General features: G+C 46.4%; 1 protein-coding gene across 1 annotated transcript in view; it reads left to right on the top strand.

Moving 5' to 3' along the window:
• The window catches only part of RNF220 (ring finger protein 220), a 222,351-nt gene extending 200,324 nt beyond the window's left edge, over nucleotides 1-22,027 (top strand). The window contains exons 15-17 of the mRNA XM_017743556.1: nucleotides 9,462-9,570; nucleotides 10,694-10,768; nucleotides 19,001-22,027. Coding sequence (XP_017599045.1) covers nucleotides 9,462-9,570; nucleotides 10,694-10,768; nucleotides 19,001-19,072 — 256 coding nt within the window. The 3' untranslated portion in view covers nucleotides 19,073-22,027. The remainder of the gene's footprint in view (nucleotides 1-9,461; nucleotides 9,571-10,693; nucleotides 10,769-19,000) is intronic.
• The last annotated feature ends 384 nt before the right edge of the window (nucleotides 22,028-22,411 follow it).

Below are 22,411 nucleotides of genomic sequence, written 5' to 3'. Positions count from 1 at the left end.
TCGACTGTCACTATTGAGCTATAGAGTTACCAAGATGTCTTAGAAGGTAAAAAATAAATCGTGGCCCAGCAAGTGCTCAGCTGTGCTATTTCAAAGGGGATATGAGGCTGATGGTCTGTTAGAGGGTACTTCAGTTAGATGGATGATGATTCCCTGTGAAATATTGGAGTTATTCCATAGGTAAGAGAAACTTTAGCTTATAAAACACAAACAGCTGCCTTCTAGCAGACGAATTCTGCCCTTAGATATGTGAGCAGCTTATCAGAGAGAGGACTCGTCCCTAAAATTAGCCTGTTGTGTTTAACATTGTCTCTGATGGAGCATTGTGGATCTTGCCGTGTTCCTTCTGAAAATATTTTGAGGATGTGACTGTTTATTCACATCCCTTAGCTATGCTGCAAGAATTGAGAGTCAGGGACTGATACTATTTTTTTTAGGAAATGTTTGTGTGGTGCCCAGATGCTCTCAAGAGAAAAGTAACAATTATCTTTACGTAGGCTGCATTCCCTGTTTGGATGAAAGTGTTCCTTTGAAGAGCAGAAAAGGGATCATGTTGTGTCCCATCCGCTGCCAGGTTGCTGTCTCTCTCCTGCATCTGCTGAGGGGCAGCCCTGGCTGCACAGGGCTGGCTCTGTGCTGGTGGTGACAGCGCTACTGCTTTCCTTGGCACTCACGGACTGTTGTGGCAGGACTCAGTAAGTGTTTGTGCTCTGCCAGCTGCTGTATGACAACAGGATGGTTGTAATTACAGCTCTTGGTAGTTTATGCATTTCTTAGGCTACAGTTAGTAAGTATAAATGTGAAATAGGACTTTAAAAAGGACCAGTTTGAGTTAGTTCTCATTAAACCATGTCAGGGATAGCTGTAGAGTGGGTAATTATTTCTCTTACACTTGCATGCACAGTTGCAGTACCACTGAGGGGTGCTTACTGCTGCAAGGAGGAGCATTAAGACACATTTAGTTGGAGCTTGGTAAAGATTTCCCAAAGAATTTAATGACAGAAGAATTCATTGTGCTTTCATATCTCCTTCAACTCTGTAACACAGAACCCAGCACTGCCTTTACTGGAGAAATGTAATAGCAAGTAATGTAATTAAAGTAGTTTAATATCCATGTTGATTTTTTGTCCTCACTTCAGTGTTGTTGCTTTTCCTAACCTTACACCCCACTGCTACAGGCACTTCATCCTATTTCTCCATTATCTTTTTTTCTTCCTTTTTGATTATTTTGTCTGCAAAAAGCTGTTGTTTCCTGCACAGTTGCATAAGCATTGTGACCTGTCCTTCCACCGTACTGCTGGTTTCCTCTTCTAGCTCTGGGACCACAATTGGTTATATGATACTAATGTGCCCTGGCCTCCTTTAATAGCCTCATGTTTCTTTTTGAAGGCACGATTACCTTAAATGATGCTAATTCTGATCCTTTCTTTCCCCGTAAAGGAAACAGCAACAGTGTAAAAGTTCTAGGGCGGCAGCAGCAGTTGTAGGAAGCTGTCTGGAGGATGTGTTACCGCACTGCCCTTGTGTGCCTCCAATCAGCGGTCGTGAATGGAGGTTCTGGAAAGCATATCACCTCCACAGTAAAGCCCTTAAAAGGCTATAGATGAATCCAAGTGCTGCTGTAGTAGCATAGATATTTCCTGTTTATTTCAGTCGTTTGGATGGGGGCCATGGGAGTAGAAGACATTTATTTAATTGCTCACAGAGGCTGGCTGCAAGACTCAGCTGCCTGTCCAACCTTCTGAGCAACTTTCAGCCCTAGGAATTTGCTATTCCTCTTTCACTTCATGGATATTTTATAATTTTGTGCCCTGATCATCCAACCAAAGCTACCAATAATCCCAGACCAGCTCCAGGCCACAGTAAAATGACAAGTTACAGCTGCTGTAAGTCTTCCAGTAGAAAAATAGACCTGCCTAGCTATACATGGAGCTTGGTCATAATGCAAACATGTTTACTTGTGGATGGAGGCAAGTTTCAGTAGGCTGGAACCTTTAGCCTGTGTACCTCAGCAAGGAGAGGACTTGCATTTTCCATTTCCACTTCCTGCCTTTTGAGGCTCTGGCTTGTATTAAGGTAGAGACCACAATGCACCTTCACAGATCTGTTAGAAGTACAATTAGGGTCAGCAGGATGAAGGATACTTTTGCAAAATGAATCGAGATATTAACACATTAGATGAGTAATTATTTCTCTTTAGAAACACTGTTTAGAGAATCATTTTCTGATTCAGCCTGTGCTGCCTCAACAAAACCTTGCTGCAGCAAGCCACTTTTCCAGAGCACGGCTTTTTCCTTTATCGCCAAAGCTGCTCCAGTAAAGCAATGGGATTGCATTTATTTTCTCTTTGGAACAGCGAACATAGTCTCTAAATCTAATCAGAATGACCCATGCATTCTTTCTCCCAGCTTTCATGTCGAATCATAATTGCTCAAATGGCACATTTAAAATTTTGGCGCAAGCTCAGACTTTCACTCGCCGCCTTTTTAAATCAGTCCCAGTGGCCAGTGGATACTGCGTAGCCCTACAAATGCATCTAAACATGCTGACTCCGAGGCTCCTTCTATTCTGAATGATCAGCGGTGCCATCTGTCTCTGTTTTGATTGGGGCTGGGCACATGTGTCCCAGCAAAACACGGGCCAAAAAAACAGAAGAGAAAGAGCCAGCGCCTGAATTTACTTCCTGCTTCTGTAAAGACATTGTTGGATTCTGTGTTACGGAGGCGGGGGAGAGATGAAAGCAAAATTAATTCTTCTGTCATTAAATTCTTCAGGGAATCTTTACCCAAGACCCTACTAAATGCAGCTTAAAATGCCTTCTTGCAGTGGTAAGCTCCCCTCAGTGGTATTGCGACGGTGCATGAAAGTGTAAGAGAAATAATTCTTCTGTGGGGGAAAAAAAGAGACAACATTTTTGGTTTGCATCAAGATGAAATTAGTCAGAAGCAAACTCTGAATTTGGCAAGCAGATGCCAGTATTAACAAGTTGTGCGAGCAAGTATAAAATAGAGGCGCTCGTGACTGGGAGTGCCTCGCAGTCGTGTGTGTGTGCCCTTGCATGCACCCCGCTCCAAATTCACAACTTAGAACACGGAAATTAGAATGGGGAACATTGCATTATTCATAACTTGGCAACCAGAAGCCGGGGCGCTTTGCCAAAGTAAACTATTCTCTATAATTACAGGTGAAGCAACATTCTTTAATATCTTACAATACAAAAACATACATTAATCAAGGAAAGAGGGCTTTTTTTTTCCTAGAGGACAATAAATTAGCATCCTTGCCAATTTCCTCAATACATGTGACAATGTTTTACAGGATTATAAGTCAGCCTCTTTAAAGGAGGTTAGTCTAAAAACAAATAAACCAAATAAATGAGATTTTTAGCTAAATAAAGGGGTAGCCAACTCCTAAAACATTGATGTCTTGCCAGGAGATTTACTTTTAGCATTGGCAGTCTTGCAGACCCTTTAGAGGGTCTAAACTTCACTTGGTGTGATTTGACATGGCTCTTCCGTAAACAGCTTTGCTGGGCAGTTTTCTACAGCAAGGGATGCTGCAGAAACCCCTTCTGCTATAACCAGCTCATCTAGTGAAATAAAATCTCAGTACATTGTGCCAGTCCGGTAGCCCACATGTTGTGGGGTGATTCACAGTCAATCTGCCACCAGTGCCTGACATCGGGCTTCTTTCAGAGATGTAAGATACTGAAAATGCCTGAGCTGTATCTCTTTTCTTTTAAAGCCACCTGTCACTTTTCTTTTGAAAAACTTACATGTCAGTTTAAGTGTTTTGCTTGTTAGTAGCAAAGGGGCTTTTTCAGCTTCATGTTATGTTTTTGCACTCCAGTAAGTGTAAAAGGCCTTTGAGTCTGTGGATGTCCCACTGACTTCAGTACTGCTCACCCACATCTGCCAAAATAAACTCCCCGTATCTTTAGCTCTTGTACTTGTTGCAGGTGATGCTTGCTAAATTGAAAGTGGGGACAGATTCTTTCATCAGGTTGAAAACGAAAGCAATTCTTATCCCAAAAAACATAGGGGTGTTTACAGTTAGTATTTGAAGCTCAGATAGTGAGGGAGTTGTGTTGAAGACAGTGTATGAGTGAGAGCTGAGACAGCATCACTGTGCTCTGCCATTCTGCAGTGCTCCTGGGTGTCACAGAGCTGTGCACAGCATGTTAGAGGCTAATAAAACAGGGGCTCCTCTCTGAAAGAGTTGCCCTCTCACCCAAATGTAAATTGGCTGTGAGAGAAGGCTTGCAATTACATGATTGTGCACTGATGTTGGGGTCATTTTATCAAGTCTTGAAGATTTGTGCCCCACAAAGTGAGGACTGCACCAGGCTTTCTCTCCTGCAGCGTAGTGGTGGTTATGATAATTGTCATCTACAGCCGTGGTTGGATATGGCCAGGGGCAATTTCTCTGCTCCTGGAACCTTGCTTTGGTTTGACTCTGCCTTCAAAGCATCGACCAGTCTGTTTCTAATATTTATGATATGTAAGCTGCTAGTGACATGACCTCTGCCCTTGGTGCAGGGAGGTGGCATGTATGTTCTGCAGGGTTCTCCACTTTGGACAAGGGAGGATAAAGGCTTTGTTTAAAAATAAATACATCACGTTCAGGTTTGTCAGTGGTACTGTACATTTTCCTCTCTGCCAGTCTGTGTTTACAGGCATAAGAAAGCAAAAATAAATGTATGAGGAAGAGAGAAGGTCAGGATATCAAGTGTCAAAAGTAGCCCATGAAATTTTATTGGTGGTGCATTTAATCAGTGCTAAGCGTTTTTTACAAGGTACACACAAACAGTGGAATTGTAAAAATTTATGGAATGCTGTGTACAGTGTGGCCATTTATGAAGAAAGGAAAATTTATATCCAGTTGAAATAAACCAAAGGGGAATGTTTTATGGAGACTCCTCAACAGCAGGATACATCAAATGAGATCTGGATAAGATAAGGATGGGGTATTTGCAGGGGCTTCTTTGAGGTGTTTTCCGGCTTCTTCAGCAGCTAACAGTTTGCGTTTTTCTGTGGCACTCAAACAGGCAGGATGCTGGATGCAGGGACAGTGTGGTGTTTGTGTTTTTCTGTACAGTGGAAAGGAAACACAAGTGAACAGCTGCTACTGGTATCTGTGCAGCAAGGCTCTCGCTCCTGGGCTTGTTCCAGTACAACAGTTTCTTGAGCAGCCCTTAATATCCAGCTGGGAAGGGTTAACTGAAGCCAATCACTCTGACGTCAGCATTTTTTTGTTTCCTTTTTGGTCCAGTATTTTGTTGATGATAAAGCACAGACATAGTCAATTGAGAGATTCCAGAGCTGCAGAATCAGAGATAATTTAATTAACGGAATTGCTTGTGATTGCCCACTGGGACAGCGGGTAGGAATTGCTCGATTTAATTTGGAGAAACAAAGATCACATGCATGCTAATGTTTAACAAATAACCAGTGTTTGGGTTAAAGTTTTTTAGCAAAGAGGGGGGCAGCCATTTCCCAGGGGAGATTTCCCAGGAGGTGATTGCTGCCTAACAGCTCAAAGCTACAGATAGGTCCTTTTTCCTTTTCCATAGTATTTCTGTGCACTTCTTCTGGCCTTTTACCTGAATAAAGCAAGGATTTTCTCAGAGAAAGTGTTCTTATTTTCAGTGCTCAGGGGAAAATGCTATGAATAGTAGAAAAATACACATTGGGCACAAAGACTGAAAATCATCATATGCTGTCTGCCCAGTCTCACAGACTTGCATCTTGATACCCAGAATCCTCAGCTGTGGCTGCCAAGGTGTGGAAAACTTAACCACAAAGTCCAGGGAGAAGTACAGGACCCAGCTTCTTCCACGAAGACCCCTCCCTTCCTGTTTTTGCTCTTGTATAAACATTCTCGTTCAGGCTCCCATTTGTGGTGGTACCACAGCGAGTCTCTGCTCCAGGAGGGAGATCCCCTCTTGATACATCCTCAGCCAGGAAGGACAATTCAGGTATCAGTGAGGCCTCTCACACCTGCTGGAGCAGCACCAGCACTGGGGCTCAAGGTATTGCTCTTGGCAGCAGTTGTGCTCAGCAGGTCTCTCTGGAGGCTGATAAATGACGTTATCCAAACACGTCAAATCAGAGCGCTGAGGCGCAAAATTGTTAAGAGTCCTCCTCCATCCAGTACGTGGTCAAGGCAAAGCAGAGAGCCAATTCCTTCTCTGTGATTCCCTCTGCCTCACTTGGCAGGGTAACTTGTACACAGCCTTCCCCCGTTCATGGCACTTGGCTTTCTGACCCTCGCTCCACCCTGGCGTTACCCTGTAAAAATTCTGCCCAAGGCTGCTCCCAGCTGTGTCCAGGCAGGCACACACAAGGTGCACACACAAGAGGGAATCCTGAGGGAGTTCCCAAGATTGCTGCTGCAGGAAGAGTTGCTCCTAAGCGATGCTTATCTTTAGGATACAAGCAGCAGGTTGACGGTAAAATGACACTAAATGGAGTGGCATGTGAACCAAGTGTGCTGGCCACCACGGGAGCCAGACACATGGGAAGTGACTCTCGTCTTTATTCCATCCCTGGAGGTAGTTTCAGTTTCCTTTATTTACTAATGTTCTCCCTATTTCCCTTGACCTCATTTCCTCCAGCTTTTCGGAAGCAACCATGCAATTATCGCTCACTTTGGGTTGACCCTTGGCCGCCACATCCCTTGTTGCTGCTGCTCCAAGAGGTTTTCCTGAAGTCTCAAGTGCAAAATACTCACTTAACAGCCAAAACTCCTATCTCTCATGTGACGTAGGAGCTGTGTCTTCAGCACTGTGCTGTGCGTCAGGATTTGTCCTGTGAGCTTGCTTGGCCTGGAGAACATGGAGTTTAAATTCTGTCATAGCTGAGCTTTGATCAGTGCTGGGAGATATTGCAGTGGCTAAAGCTCCCTCTCTTACCAATGCACCCCAGTCTTGTTAATAAATGTATATTTAACAATGTCTGGAGCGTATGAAGTGATAATAACTAAATCAATACCTCCCACATTGATTGTCCAGGATCCCTACAGCGTGACGCACGCAGCGGTGTGGTAATTTTCCAGCTAACTAGCACCCTGATCTACAGCCCTCCTATTGATTGGCCATTGTATCAGGCAGCCTCTGAGCATTATTGCTTATACTTCTATTCAGCCTCCTTTTCTGATTCATTCGTTTATTACTGGACAGGTGCGATTATCTCAGAGACTTTCCGAAATTGGCCAGTGGGGGTCAGCTGTTTAGATTTCTATAAACAAGCCATTTTCTATCTTCTCTAGTTGTTGCAGTGGCAAATTTTTCCTTTTCAAGTTTTGTCTGTTACTGGGCTGGGACTGGGGGTGAATGGGCATTTGCTTGTATCTGCTTAAGGAATCAACTTTTCCCTTTCCTTGCTGAATTGCCCACCTGTCTGAGGAGGATGGATAGCTCCACAGATGGTAAAAGGAGAATTTAGCGAGGGTTGAGGTTCTGGTTGCCACCTGCTTTAGGCAGGAGTCATCACATTCACTCTTGTCTTTACACCTCCAGTGCCCTTGCGCGTGCAGGAAAGAGAAATGGATTCCGTGAAGTCAAATTCAACTGCAGCCTTCACCCAGCATCAGTTCAATGATGGGCCAGACTGGAAGAGAAACACTTTTCTCAGCCAACAATAATCTTCAAGCTATAAATAAATAAATCTGTTTCTTCCTTGGACAAAACTAACACCTTTCTAGACTTTCTTTGAAAATGCTAGCAACTCTTCCTTGCGGGTGAGAACTCAAGCTGGGATATAGTAATAATTTATACCAAAGAGCAGGAGCAAGTGGGTGTTTTCACAGCAGGGAGGACTGTCTCCTACTGAAACTCTTTCATCTTGCTCCCAAGAATGTTTATTGATTCCAAGACTTGAATCCACAGTGTCCCTGTCCCCAGACAGTCCTCACCCACTAGGCTATCATGGGACATTTGTATTTCTTTGCCTTTTTTTTTCAGTTTTAAAATTGTTACCATTTCCTAGCAGTTGTCACTTGCAATGAATCTCCTTCTGATGAAGATCTCAGTTAGCTCATGCAGAACGTGTCTCATCTGTACAAAGGCAGGAGTGAAGTTGAAGGAGCTTTGTAACACTGGTAGTTAACCATATGCATTCCAGCAGCTTCACTTTCTTCTGAAGTGTCATATTAGAAAAATCACCCAAGATCTCTTTGACTAGTTCTGTTACGAAAGCCTTGGGAAAAGCCAGTAGAATCAGCTTGTGGGAGATAGCCCAAGTCCCTCCCTGCGTGCCAGCAACAAGTGACTAATGAACAAAGGAGTGAGTGCCTGCCTGCAGCGAGAGTGCTGAGATTGCAGCTCACTGTACTGGCTGTAGTAATTCCACTAGACCTGTGTTTTAGCCACCTGTTGATGAATCATCCTCTAAAAAGGTAGAAGACATAGGTGCCACTGTGGGTTATCTTGTGATTGATGATGCAGCTTCTGGTGTCGAAATGCTCTTCAAGAGGTTCTTCTGAGCTGGAGTCTGCTTGGAGATGCCAGAAAGTTACTGACATACATGAAAATTGTTGGTTTGTTTTGTTTTTATTCGAGAGAGTGAGAGCCTTTATGTGAATGCTCTAAACCTTTTCTGGGGAATACTTGTGGGCCCCTCCCTAGGCGTGCACTGTGTAGAAATTGGATTTTGCAGCATGCTGGAGTGACACATCCTTGTCTGTAATGCTCCCTGCATTTCATTTGCTAAGCATTGCTGTCTGCCCTTGCTTTTAGGTTGGCAAGTTGCTCTTTTCACCAGCCTTGCAGAACCATGAAAATACACTTGCCTGGCCTCAGCGCAGTGCTTCTGTGACAAAAGAGATAATGCTGCCCATCAAAAATGACCCTAGGAAATGGGAAAACTGAGATTGTAAAGCTGCCTTTATAGCCACCCTGTTGGCACTGTGTCCAGTGCTTTTGGTTTCTCTGTTTTTTTAGTATTAGAATCAAAAAGCTGGGACTTTGGTTAATATAAGCCATTGTGTTGATCCTGTGTAATGAGCTGATTTTGCATTTCACAAGGCTGATAGCCAGCAAAGGCCTCCATTCTCTAAAGGGAAGAACAACTCCTATTGCCCACAGAAGGTTATCTCAGCAGCTTTAAAGCAACTATAGAACTTTGTCTCAAGCATGTGGTCCTAAGTAATCTCTTAAGGGAGACAAGAAAAAAGGCACAAAACAAACAAACAACCCCAACAAAATATCTATTCTTTAAATGTCTGTCTTGCTTTGTATGAAGCTGTCAACCCCAGCACTGGTTGTGTTCTTTTGTGATGTGTTTGGAAGTGTTTAGAAAGACACTTGAAAGAATTCGCACTGGGTTTTAACCCAAGTTGGATGTATTAGTTTGAAATACAATGCTGTTTCCTGTGCAGTACCTGTTGAGGGATTCTTTTCCCCCCAAACTCTTAACAGTCTTGTGTGCTCAGTGATGTTCACTCTCCATCATCTTTTGCAGAATTACAGAAGACTCTGCAGTGACAACATTTGAAGCGTTAAAGGCTCGTGTCCGTGAGTTAGAAAGGCAGCTTTCCCGTGGGGACCGCTATAAATGTCTCATTTGCATGGTGAGTAGCACTCCACTTGTGGTAATGAATCAGAAATGTCTTGGTATCTTTGCTGAGGAGGAGAGAAGCTTTTCTCCTTTTTCAGGCAGAGTGGGGGAACTCATCACCAATTAGCCTTCTGAATTAAGGTCTTAACAAGTGCAATGAATTACATTGTTTCCACTGGTATTTGTAGCTGTCCCTCTGTATCAGGGGCAAGAAAGGCCCAACTTCAGAAGACTTTCTGCCTTCCTGTAGAAAACTCCCAGATACCAGCAGCCTTTTCCTGCATGTGCAGATTTACATATGCAGGAGAGAGCAGAATCTGTGATCAGAGACTCATCTTCACTGATTTGGGAACAGGAATGCTGCCTGAGCATTTAAAAGTTGCCGGTGTCCTGCATGCTCTCTGGTGATGCTGTGGCCTTCCTCAGGAAGGGCAGCAGCTCCCTCTGATGGTCCAAGCCTGCAGGGCTCTACATCTCCTGTTGGGTTTGTGTTCTGAAAGCAGAACATTCTGCTTGGTGGAGAGCTCCCTCTGCAACTTCAGCTTGATGCATGGGCTTTTCTCTCCCAGCCAGGCTCACAACTTGGAGGTGTGGGAGTGCAGTCCTTGCACCCATCCCACAGAAAGGATGACAGCTTGCTGCTGATTTCCAGAGGTTTGTCAACAATGATAGAAGATACTCGAGAAGGCACGTCAGCTGAAATAGCAGCAGCATTCTTGGGATGTAGTTAAGCTGTTCCTGCAGAGCTGAGTTGTGATAAGGATTGATCTTACCCTCTCACTGGTTTTTGTATGATCTGGTGACCTTTCTGATGAGAATAATGGCAGGTGGCCAGAGCAACTTGAGATGCTTTTGCAATAACTGTGTTGAGCCAGGTCACCACTTTGAGTGGATTATGGGCTTCCAACAGGAGTTCTGGGAAGTCAAGAAAAGGAACTGCAGGAGACTTTCTGCAACTTCTATACAAACATTATGAAAATACAACTTACATGATACACAAGTTGGTTCTTTTAGCCAACTTTTTTAACAAAATACAAGACAGTGTTACCCACATAAAAAGGCATTGTGATGGGGTTGGGAGTGAAGAATCACTAGATCCCTGCTATGGAAGTAACCTATTTGCTTCTTTTCCTCAGGACTCCTACACAATGCCCCTGACTTCTATTCAGTGCTGGCATGTGCACTGTGAAGAATGCTGGCTGCGGACTCTGGTGAGGCTCTTGACTACTTTCTTGTTGACTTACAGCCTTTTTCCTTTCTTCTCAGATACTTTCTTCTAGATTGCCATAGGGAAAGGTGCTTTTTGCTTTATTTTAAACAATCTAAGTGCTGTGCTTGCAGATTTCCCAAGCCTGGCTGTTTAACACCCCACTCAAGCTTTGACATGAGAGAGTTTTGTTTGAGTCGTTGTGACCCAAGTTCTGTCCTGCCCCTTGCTTTTTCTTGCTCTGCTGAGGGAAGAGCTCTGTGTCAGGGACTACCTTGCCTTTCAGTGATTTCCTGTGGGGCGTCCGTGCAGAGAGGTAAAGCTGTGAGCAAATCCAGGGAGATTTCATGGAATGGGTAGCTTCTGAGAAACGTGATATTCCCTTGGAGGAAAGGGAATCATCTTCAGGGGAGAGGATATGGAAGGGAGCTTTTATAATGTGAATCTATGTTTTATAGGTTATTTGTAATAGCACTGTGTGGTTTTCAAGCCATTCTGTTTAGAAGATTGGGGACTACCTTGAACATTGAGTGGGTGACCCAGTGGAGTACTAATCTGTACATTTATTAAAGGACATCAGGTTAAAATTTAAGGTGTTATTAAATAAAGTGTTTTCTTTTCCTGTGTTAAAAATGTGGGCTTTGTAATCAGCCTTTAATGTCCCCTCTGCAGCTGATTTTCAAGCTTTCATTTTGTTCAGGCTGGGGAGTGGAAAATAGTCAACTGTGCTTTCTAGTTCTCCTGTTAGCAAGATGATACAGTGTTGGGTTGCAAAAAATGTAAGGGAATGCCACTCCTAAAAACGTGTTCCTGGAAGGCATTACTCTACTTTATAAAACACATTGTGTGCTTGGAATTACGATTAAGCTGATCATGCTCCTTTAAATCCTGCCTTTTAAAAGTCTTGTCCAAGAAAAGTTACCAGGATGGTGAAGTGCCTGTGGGCTCGAGTACTAATAGCAACTCAATAACTTGGCTATCCCTTGGGCTGTATTTTATAGCTCTTCAGCTACACCCCGTCACTATTTACATTATACAAGCTTTTGTAAACATTTTAGCAGCATGTTATAAAAGACGCATATGTGGGTACGTAGCTGTGAGGTGTCTGGATGAGTATGTGCTCTGCCACCTTTGCTAAGTGAAGAGTGATCTTGTCTTTCAGCAGTGCTACAAGCACAGGATAAAACACTTAATTTCCTCTTCATTTTCTTTACTCTGAAGTCTTTGTCTTCTCCTCTTCCCACCAGCCTCAAGTCATCTTCTAATTCCATGGCACCAATTTCAGGCTGTTCTTAGGCTCAGCAACAACTTAGTTCAACTTCAGTCAGGTCCCTTTTTGTCATGTTCAGCCATCACAGCTGCTCATGAGAACGGGGAAACTCACTCCAGGGGCTCAGGGATTAACATTTCCCTTGCAGAGGGGAAGCCATCTCCCCCTAGAATTCCGTGAGAAAGGTGGCAAGGAAGCTGGCTGTGTGTGATCTGCACATGGCTCTTCTGCTGACCAGGCAGGCAGGATGGGAATAGGCCAGCAAGACATCATGTTAGGACTTGGCACTTGCATAGGGGAAGCAATTAATAAGTGGCTACTCATGTGTTCCCCAGTCCTAGTCTCTCCCTGCAGCCCCAAATTTATTAAACCAGGCCTTTTCACAAGGCATGCTTGCACTCCCTCTCCCATCTCAAAAAAAATTTCCCAGCCTGTGTTCGCATGTTTCTAATGTAACCATTAAAATGTAGCCTGAAGACAGCAATAAAAACCCTGGAACGCCTTGGTGCTTTTGTGTCTTGATCAAAGTCAATGTGTGTAATCTCGTTAAGACTGCCCTCCTTCCCCCCTCCTTTTTTATGAATTTAATGGCATACAGCAGCTGGGCTCAGTGTTTAATGCTTACCAACCTGCATTGTTCTAATTAAGGTATCTCCTTTTATTTCGGGCACAAAAGAGACTCTTGTTTTTTTTAACAAGCGAGGAGCTGTGGGATAGTGTGTGTAATAATCGCTGCTGTTACCTTTCCCTGGGTATAAAGCTGGCTCCCCAGTGGGGTTGGGAGGAGAGAGCCTGCGCATGCAGCACACATGGGAAGACTTGGCTGGGGGAGAGGGGCAGCATTTTTCTTCTGTTGTGCAATAAACAATTTGTTGGAGTTAATAGGAGTTGGAGCAGGCATGTTGTGTCAGGCTTCCGGCCCCTTTTGAACAGTCTGGAGATCTGCCATCCATGTTGGTGAAAAGTCCCCTTTCTCCTGTGTGCCTGTGGTTCACATGCCTGGCCAAGATCTCATATTAAATTAGTGTGAGTGTGTCTGAGAGAGCAAGGATCATGTACTGAACAAGGCCCTGGAACTGAAGGCTCACAGTGCCTGGGAGCACTTCTGAACCTCTGCAGGGTATTGAAGACAGGGTGAAATTTGATGCTCACAAGTGTCTATGGACCTATGGTTTAAACATTTTCTAGGATACGATACTACAATGATCTGAGCATCTCACTTTAGTGGTGTTTAGGGCACTGATGAGGATTGAGTCTTTAAATGCTTAGACTTCATGAAAATAAAATTTTTAGACTTTTGGCTCTGGATGTTCAATTCCAAATTATAACTGTTCTGTTGGTAAGGGCAAGGGAGAGACTTTTAATCACTAACTCTACAAATGATTGCTGGGCTCTTTAGCTTAGGTACCATTATACTGGAGCTCAGCACGTCAACTGGCTGTAAGTTCTGGGGTTGAAACATTGACCATAGAAGAGACTCCATCTCTGTCTGCTGTTGCTTTGTCAGATTAATGTGAAGCAAAGGCTGGGGTTGCAGAAAGGGACCTTGGAGATGCCTTAAGAGAACCAAGATAGTGGAGTGATTTACCTATGATCCCTTTTGGAAACCCTGAAAACATGTGGAGGTTCTTCAAAGATAGGAGAGGAAATGGTGTTGCAGGAGCGAGGTTTAGCCTGGGCAGCAGCACGTGGAGTTCCTTTCCCTGAATGTCAGTGGTCCTCATGGTGGGTGTCCATCCTCAGCTGGTTGTTCGACTGCAGCCTGAGTCAGCCCGAGTCTCCCTCTGTAAGAGTCTGCCCCTTCTCCATCCTTCCCCATTAACTGAGACGGACCCTACAGGTAATAGTGGGTGAGATTGTGTTTTCCTTCTCCTGAGGAGAGTCCTCTAACAGAGGAGATTGGCCATCTACTCTAGTGATTTCCTGCGGAGGTTTGGAGCCTTCATCCTTGGAGATTTGTGAGAACAGACTTGATGTGTGTCCGTCATCAGTAATTCAGGTTGAGGTGATCTTGCCCAGGGAATGGGTTGGCGAGTTCTTGACATCCCTCTGAGCTGTAGTTCTGTGATTTCCCAATCCTTGGTATCCTTCTTTACGAAGTAAATAGAGTTAGAAGCTAAGTCAGGCTGGTTTTTGCCAGTGATGGAGCTGTTGGTGGGTGCAAAGGCTGAAAGAGGACAGGTTTATCTGAGCAAATGCAGTTTACCAAGTTTCCCCCATCACCTGTACAAGCCAGATCCAGCATTTCCTATGTGAGTTTGCTGACTCCAGGCTTGTGCTTGCCCGTCTTGGGCTTATTTGAAAATGACAACTACAAGAGCAGGAGAAAATCACTTCTAAAAAGCCTTCTTCATCACCAAATGCTTCCAGGGGATCCATCGATATATATGTGTGCTCTGCAGTTGACACATTTATATCTTTGGTAATTACTACATTCTTAGCCCTGCCACATTTTCTAGGCTCTAGTACCATGTATCCCGTGTGAGCTGGAGTAGTTCTGCACAAAACAGCACAGATACAGAGCAGCCCTTCAGTGTGATTTCTCAGAGCTTCAGCAACATACAGGGACCTCCTGAGTCAGCAGCTGCATGGAGGATGCTGCGCTTGAGCCTTTATGATCTCATCTGCCATGAGGTTCTCTGGTAATTAATTAGCAATTTTCAATTCTGGCCTCCGGCAGCCTGTGGGGATGAGCTCCACCCTTTGAGGAGTCTCCATGAAGCAAGTTGTTCTCCTGGTGATTTAAACCCATTACCTAACAGCTGGAGGGTACCCCACAATGGCAGTGGAGGACAACTGTTTCTCTGGGAATTAGCATCTGCCGAGAAGCAGCTCCACGCTTGGTGTGGAGGCATGGGTGGGAGAGCAGGCTGACGCCTTGGTTGAGAATTGGATCTTGACATTCAACTCCTTTCCTGGCAAGAAGCTGGCTCTTGGTTTGGGTCCCTCCTGTCATCTCTCTACTTTGATTTTACTTCCTTTGCCTGCTCTGTTTGTGTGTCTCTTTATTCTCTGTGCGTGGTAACATATTCTGCTTGGAAATTGCCCATTTTTAGACCCACAGGACAGCAGGAAGTGCCTAAATCCTTCCTTGTGAGTTTCCTTGCTTTAGCCAATTTATAGCAGACGTCACACCATTTTTTTTTAAGAGGCAACTTTAAGACAAACTACTCCAATCCTTCCTGGCACCATGTAAGCCCTAACGACTTTTCAACATCTCAGCTCTCGTTAATGCATTTTTCAAACTACTACCCCAAGTGATTAGCCTGTATTGTGGATCAATCACTTGCCAAATTTTAATTAAGAAAGGAGGAGAAAAAATAAACTCCATCCTGGTTCCAGCCCCATTTCTTTGCTTTGTAACAGCCCTGGAGCAAACTTCTTGCAGCAGAGTTTTATAAACCCCTCAAAACTGGGGTTTATAATGGAAAAGCTGAGGTGGCCTTTTCTCCAGCACACACAGCTATAACACATCAAGGCTTTTCCATGTAGCTATGATGAAAGGAGCAGAAGGACCTGGAAAAAAAAGAAAAATAAATGGCCGACAGGTGGGACTTATTATTCCACAGCATTTTTATTTCAAGGGAAAAGTTTAGTAACCCCAGCTGGCAGGTGAGCAGTGGGGGAGCAAACGCTTTTTCATTGTGCCTGTGCCAGCATGTGTATGTGTTCAAGCTTATGTGCCTCTCCACAAGAGAGGAGAGCTTAATCACTGGTGCAGATAAATGTTGTACACCTACGCCAAAAAGTAAGGAACAAGGTTCTGAGCAACTTCAATCTAAGAAGTAAAAAATCAGGACTTAGTTCTGAATTTACCACACATACTTACATGTGCAGAGGAGGACAGTTTCGTATGAAATAAAAGAAAAATTCATCCCCAAGTGTCCAAAGTGTTAGAGAGACCCAGAGCCCTGGGTCCAGCGTGCCACATGCAGCCTGCACAGCATTCAGGCCAGGCTGCTGAAGGTTTCCAGGATGCAGTTGTTCCCTTCGATGTACCCAGGCTTCAGAGCTCAAGGATGAGCTGCACTTCCCACATGCAGGTGAAGCGGCATCCACCACTTCCCCAAATCAGTCTGTGATCATGTAGCTTTTGCAGAAAATAGGTCAAGCTCCATGTGGTTGCGTTCTGCTTTGTGACATGTTTGAAAATTTGTCCCTGGCTATGTATGTGCAGCTCTCAGCCTTAGGTGGGAGAGTGGATCCCCCTAAAGCCATCGCCTGCGGTGCAGAAAACAGATCTCTGGGACAAGATCCCAAGGTGTCTGGCAAGATAAATCCAGGCATCTTCCCTTTCCCTGTAGTGTGAGGGAATTGCATACTTGACCTTGCTTTGCCATGCCAAGAGAGCAGCAAGGATGCAGTTGGTTTCATCAGGCTGGTTCTGCCATCCCTGTGGGCTGAATGTGGAAGGCTGGTGCTTATAATGAGCACCTGCAGCCTTTGGTTGGATGCTTTGCTGCCTCTTGCCTGTAAGCCTGTCTTAGGAAGGAGAGCTTGGACACAGATGTGGGCACTAGTCACATCTGGAATGCTTGAAGTCCCCATGCACGCTTCTGCTTGTCAGGGCACACAGGAAAGCTTGAACAGGCAGCTGCTAACTGCTGTCCCTCAGACAACATGCTGTGAGTTAATTTCTCAGCACCTCCCTGCCACTTCATTTGGGACTCCTTCCAGCTACAGAGATGATGCCAAGAGGGCAACTAGATGCAACAGGTGCCTCCAAGGACAAGGGAACTGCATGAAACGGAGCAGAGACTCAACTGAAACAGGATATTTTGTGGCATTTGCATCCAGATTAGTGAGCCCCTCCTTGGTAGTGCTGCTGTGTCACCACAGTGGCAGACAGGGCAGATGTTTAGATTTTTCTCTTTCATGTTTTCACCATTACTCTGCATGTCCCCATTTTTACTGGGACGTGCAGAGTAGAGCTTGCCATTTCTAATTCTAGAGATCCAAAGCTGTGATGTTGAGTATAAGCAAAAAGGCATGTTAAATAAACAGGCTCTGCCAAAGTCCAGTGCAGTCAAGTTTCCATTTCATCAGCATTTTAAGCCTTTCCTTTGACTTACAGTTTGCACTTGCTCCTCCCGGAGTCCAGCATGCCAAGTCCACACTCAGTGAAGACCACTGCAGAGGGCTGCATGATGCATTGCACAGGCACAGTGGGATGGTCCCTGCCCTGGAAGGCTGAAAATCAGTAGTTGTCCCAAAATAACTAGAAGGATATGCCTACAGGCATGAGCACCAGTGTTAGGTGTGCCATCCAGACCACCAGTGGTCTGTCCTTCAGACTGCCAGCTTGTCACTCACCCTGAGAGTGATGCCCAGGGTGTTTTGGATGTCTTTTACATTTCATTCAACTCTAGCTCAACAGGACTTTGTGTGTGGCTGGTTTAGATCAGGTGCAGGTGCCCGTGGTCCCCACGTGTGTTCCATCAACAGCTGAGCCACTGGCAGCGAGGGCTGTCAAACGGGACCTGGTTGTTCAGAAGTCCAAAGCTCAGGGAATGGTGTGCGAGTCCACGTCTGCCAGGACTTATGTGCAGTGGGAGCAGGGAGGGAGCTGGTTCCAAACTGCAGTAGGACTCAGTACTACAGAACCAACATGACATGTAAATTTTCTGTACCCTGGGGCTGTCTCCTCCAGATTCTCCTTAGTCCAGGTAGCTTCAAGGGGAGAAGGCTTCTGTCCTGTCTTTGCAGGTGTGGTCACAGAACAGAGAGGACCTGTTCTAAGGATGCTTGCCTTTGGTAAGCAGCAGTGCCAGCTGCTCTGCTAGGGATGTACCCAAGTGCAGGTAGCAGTCCAAGTGTGGCAGGTCATGGTCCTGCCCTGCTGCTGCTCTCAGTGCTGCAGGTACTGCAGCAAGCCCTGCTCAGGGAGAGCAGCAGCACCACTGAACCGAACAGCCTCAGCTGTGCCAGAAAGCCCCATGCAAGCCTGCAGGCTCTCACAAGGGGTTGCATTCCTGGCAGCTCACTTGTCACACCAAGTGCTGCAGGAAGGGCCTGTCTGACAGCAGTGAACAAAACTTGGGGTGCTCTGGCAGAGCCTGTGCTCAGTTCTGAGCATCAGGAGGTCATGTTAAGGCTGTGGTGGGTATGAAAAGCCAGGCCATCCCAATTTCCCATACTGCTGGTGCTGTAGATGGGACGCTGCCTCACAGCAGAGCCATCTTTCTGTCGTTTTTCCCATCAAGTGTCTGTCACATCTGCCAATCTAATGATGACCAGCTTAGGTTGACCCCGATTCTGAAGCTTATTAACACCTTCTTGCTGTCAGGCTCAGTGATAGATGGCACATCAGCCCTTGTTTTATTTCATGTACTGTTCCTGTCGGCCACCCATTACCCCACCCCAGCTCACATCAATTGGCTGTTTTCAGCTCACCTTGGCAGAACAGACTCACCTCTGCAGCATCAGTGTGAGCTGGGGGGGATAGGACAGGGGGTTCCTTCTTGCCAGCAGCTCATAGGCTTTTGCGGGATGGGCGAGGCAGTGCCCCATTGCACGGCCCTGAAAGGGATGGTCCAAGCTCCCCGTGAACCAGCTCAGTCATCCCTGCTGAAAACTTCACTTGTTCCTGCTGGGTTGATTTTCTGCATGTTCAGTGACCTGAAGTGCTCATTGAGGGATGCAGGTGAGCAAGGGAAACAAAAAGGAGCAGATCTCCCTGGCAACCAGTGGTGACAGCAGTGCTGAGGTGGGTGACACACCTTGGCTCTGGGTTTCAGCCCCCTGCAGAGCTCCTGCTTGTCCAGCTGCCTCATACCAGGGACTGGAACAGGACAAGGGGCTTGCAGGGCAGGCAAGGAAGGCACTGGGATTCCCCTTCACACATCTTGTGCTCACTGTTGGAGGCCATGGCCCTGCCTGGAGGGCCTTGCTGCTCCTGCGATCCCAGGCCAAGGGCAGGGATGTCCTTCACGCTCTCACGCTGTGCATCTCATCTGCTGGTTGCAGGGTGCCAAGAAGCTCTGTCCTCAGTGTAACACCATCACGTCTCCTGGAGACCTTCGGCGCATCTACTTATGAAGGACCCACCCAGCAGGAGGGCGGGACCCAGCGACTCGGCTCAGCTCATCACACCCAGGGGGAGAAGAACGACCACAACAAAAAAAAGACGTTTTAAAATTAAAAGAAAAAACAAACCAGAGACTCCAGACATGGACTCGAGGACACAGGAGCAGTGGGGAGCCTCGGCTGCCAGGTCCCGCAATTTGAGACCTCCTTCAGCATCTGCAGCGGGCAAAACCAAATCCTTTGTTGTGAAGCCCCCTTTTTTAAAACCAGTGTTCCCCATCACCCGTTCCCTGGAGCTGGCTTTGCATTGCGGATGGCTTGTGAGCTCTCCTTTGGACTGTGTTGTTGACCACTCTGCCCCCAGGAGACTGGGGAAGGGACCCTTGACAGATGTTAAATAACCTGTAACTTGTGTTCTTTGATCAGTTTTTGTTTTGTTTTTATTTGTTTTGGTTTGATTTTTTTGTTTGGTTCTGTTTTGGTTTTTTGTGGTGTTCTAGTGATAACTAAAAGGTTTAAAGAAAAAAAAAACACACCCAGGCAGAAATGAAGCACATGTAATATAGATTATATATGTTTACAATGTTGTGTATAAATGGGATAGACTCAAACATTACATACTAATAAGTTTCCCTTTCTTTTCTTTGGGTTGTATTTTTTTTAAAGAATAAAAAAAAATGAGCAGAGAACATTAAACCCATATTTTTCTTGGTTCAGCAAAGTTTTGGCATTAAAGTCATTAGTTTAAAAAAAGTATATATATACATATATATAATATAAATGGTTTAATGTTCTGTGGTGTATATTTCCTCATTCAGATATGAAGTTAACAGCTTTTAGTAATGGCTGTAGCATTGCCCATAACTTACAGAACTTATGGGGAGTAGAGGAGGTGGATTTTTGTCATTAGTTGTAGCTAATGGGGCTATTTATAATAGAATCGTTATCCCCGGAAAGACACAGCTTTTAACTCCTCACCGGGGGGCCAGGCAGGACAGGGGGAATCTGGCTCAGCCCCCTTTGTCTTTCCCAGCTGGGGAAGGGGCAAATGGTGAGGAGCTGGAAGGAGGGGGTCTGTCAGAGCACTGCCCTCTCCCCTGGCTGGGAGTGCCTGCTCGAGGCTCCGGCTGATCCCTGTGCTCCTTCGGGCCATAGCCCCTTCCCCTCCCTGGCCTGGCTTTGATTTCCTCCTCTGGGCAGTGTTTCCTGGCTGAGGATGCCTGGGCTGCTCAGGAGGGTGCTGAGGCAGGACAGTGGGGATGGCAGGGGGCAGGATGGTCCTGCTGGTGGCTTTGCCCAGAGAGACTCAGCCAGTTCCCTTGTGGGGCTGCCTGGCAGAGCCGTGCAAGCCCTGCAGAGCCAGCCCTGCCCTGCTCTCGCTTCCCCCAGCTCCCACTCTCCTGCAGCCTGCATTTTTCCTGAGAGGTTTTGGCACTAGGGCAGAGAGCCAAGACAAGCCCTGTCTCGTCCCCACTGCCACCCCCGAGGTCCAGCAGAGACACTCTCAGCTGGACCTAGAGGTCCCCCGCAGCCCCAGCTTCTTCCATGCAGTCTCATCCTCATCCCTGTCTCTCCCGTATCCTCAGCCTTAACCAAAGCTGCCATGTGGCCTGGATTTTTGTTGTTCTTTCTTTTATTGTCAGGATCCAAAAAACAGATACTGACCCATTTCCCAAGGCCTTGGGACTTCTCCCAGCCCCACACCATGTATCCCTGCCACAGCTCCCTGGGCAGTTGTGGGGTGCCAGCTCACTGCAGCCAGAAGACGGGAAGATGGGAAAGCTCATCTGCCCCACTCCTTTCCAAGCAGATCCCACCTGGCAGCACAACATAGCTGGGTCATTTTAAGACAGTCTGGAAACAACAGTGGATGAGGGTTTTGGAGTTGGGACCCCAGTGCTGCTGGGCTGCTGGGGTATTTCCAGAGAGGGAAGGACTGGGGATGCAGGATGCATGGGGGATGTGACAGTCCCACTGCTGCTTCACTACCCTGAGCTCTTTGCAGAGAACAGCTGCAGCCTTGGCATCTCCTGAGTGATTTCAGAAGGATCCCACTGCACCCAGAAAAAACCCAAATGAAATTGAAGGAGCTGTTATTTCATAAACATCTCATCAAAAGGTGACAATTCCTAATTGGGAGTTTCCGTTGTCTCCAAGCTCACAGTGGTGTGTGGCCTCTGAGACCAGAGAGCTGCAGCCCTCTCTGCTCGGGGACATGTGCCAGCAGAGCTCCTGGGAACCAGGGGAAGCTGAGGCACCCCAGAGGGTCCTGCCTCCACGGGGAGACTGCAGGCAGGGGCTGTCACTGCAGGGTAACCCTGCGGCCAGCAGCACAAGGCAGGGGATGGGCAGGCACGCACAGCTCAGGCTGGATTTGTAAAGGGAGAAAAACTTGCAGGGCACATGGCTGAGCTGGGAGTGTGCTGGTGCTGAGGTCTCAGAGATGGAGAGGTTGCAGCCAGGTGGGTTTGAGAGGCAGCCAGGAAGGGCAAGAGGGCAGGACACCCCAACCCAGGCCTTCCTTGGAAACAGCCTGGCGCCTTCCCAGGACCTTTCTGGCAGGTGTTGTGGACCAGCAGTGTGCTCTGTGTACCAAGTGTAAAACCATATGTAACTAGTCATTGGTTCTTTGTTTTGGGGTTTATTTTTGGGGTTTTTTTGTTTGTTTAAATTGTAAAGCCATCCCCTGTTTTCAAGGGGGAAGCTGCAGGGGGAATGCTGGGGAGAGAGGCATCCAAGTTTGTACCAGGCATCCGCCACTTCCCCTCTTCTGTAATGAGTTTAAATGATTTTAAAAAAAAAACCTGAAATATCGGAGTTACCTATCTTTGCCCAAAGAATCCCAGTTGCACAAAGCGATATTCCGGTGTGTCAATGATTGTGTGTCAGTGTATACTATACAAAGAGGTACTTGTCACTCCCGTTTGTAAACTACATTTGACATTAATTAAACAAGTATAAATCTTCTCGGGCGCTTTCTGCCTCTCTGTGTTTCCCTTTGCAGGCGAGAGGCAGCGGAGGAGACACCCCCCACATGCTGCAGGCACTGGATGTGAGTAAGGTCTCGGAGGGGAGTCCTGGTCCTGTTTGGGATGCAGGGACAGATGCAGGGGGATGCTGGGACACACGCCAGACCCCACCATGGATGGGTTCCCCCAACTGGCCCACCCTCATAGAGCCAGGAGGGCAGGGCGAAGGGCACCCCTCGGGGGACACCCCCATAATGAAGTCTCATCGGCTGCATTAGTTGGGGGCAGGAGACGCCCAGCCCCAACAGATCTATACATCCTGCATTAGGGGCCCCTGGTGCAGTGTAGGGTTACCCCGCCACACGGGCTGGGAGGCTCGGGG

Source organism: Corvus brachyrhynchos, unplaced genomic scaffold (assembly GCF_000691975.1).
Source record: "Corvus brachyrhynchos isolate BGI_N302 unplaced genomic scaffold, ASM69197v1 scaffold48, whole genome shotgun sequence".
Classification (NCBI taxonomy): Eukaryota; Metazoa; Chordata; class Aves; order Passeriformes; family Corvidae; genus Corvus; species Corvus brachyrhynchos.
Note: the sequence above shows the minus strand (reverse complement) of the source record. Positions and strands in the feature narration are given on the sequence as shown.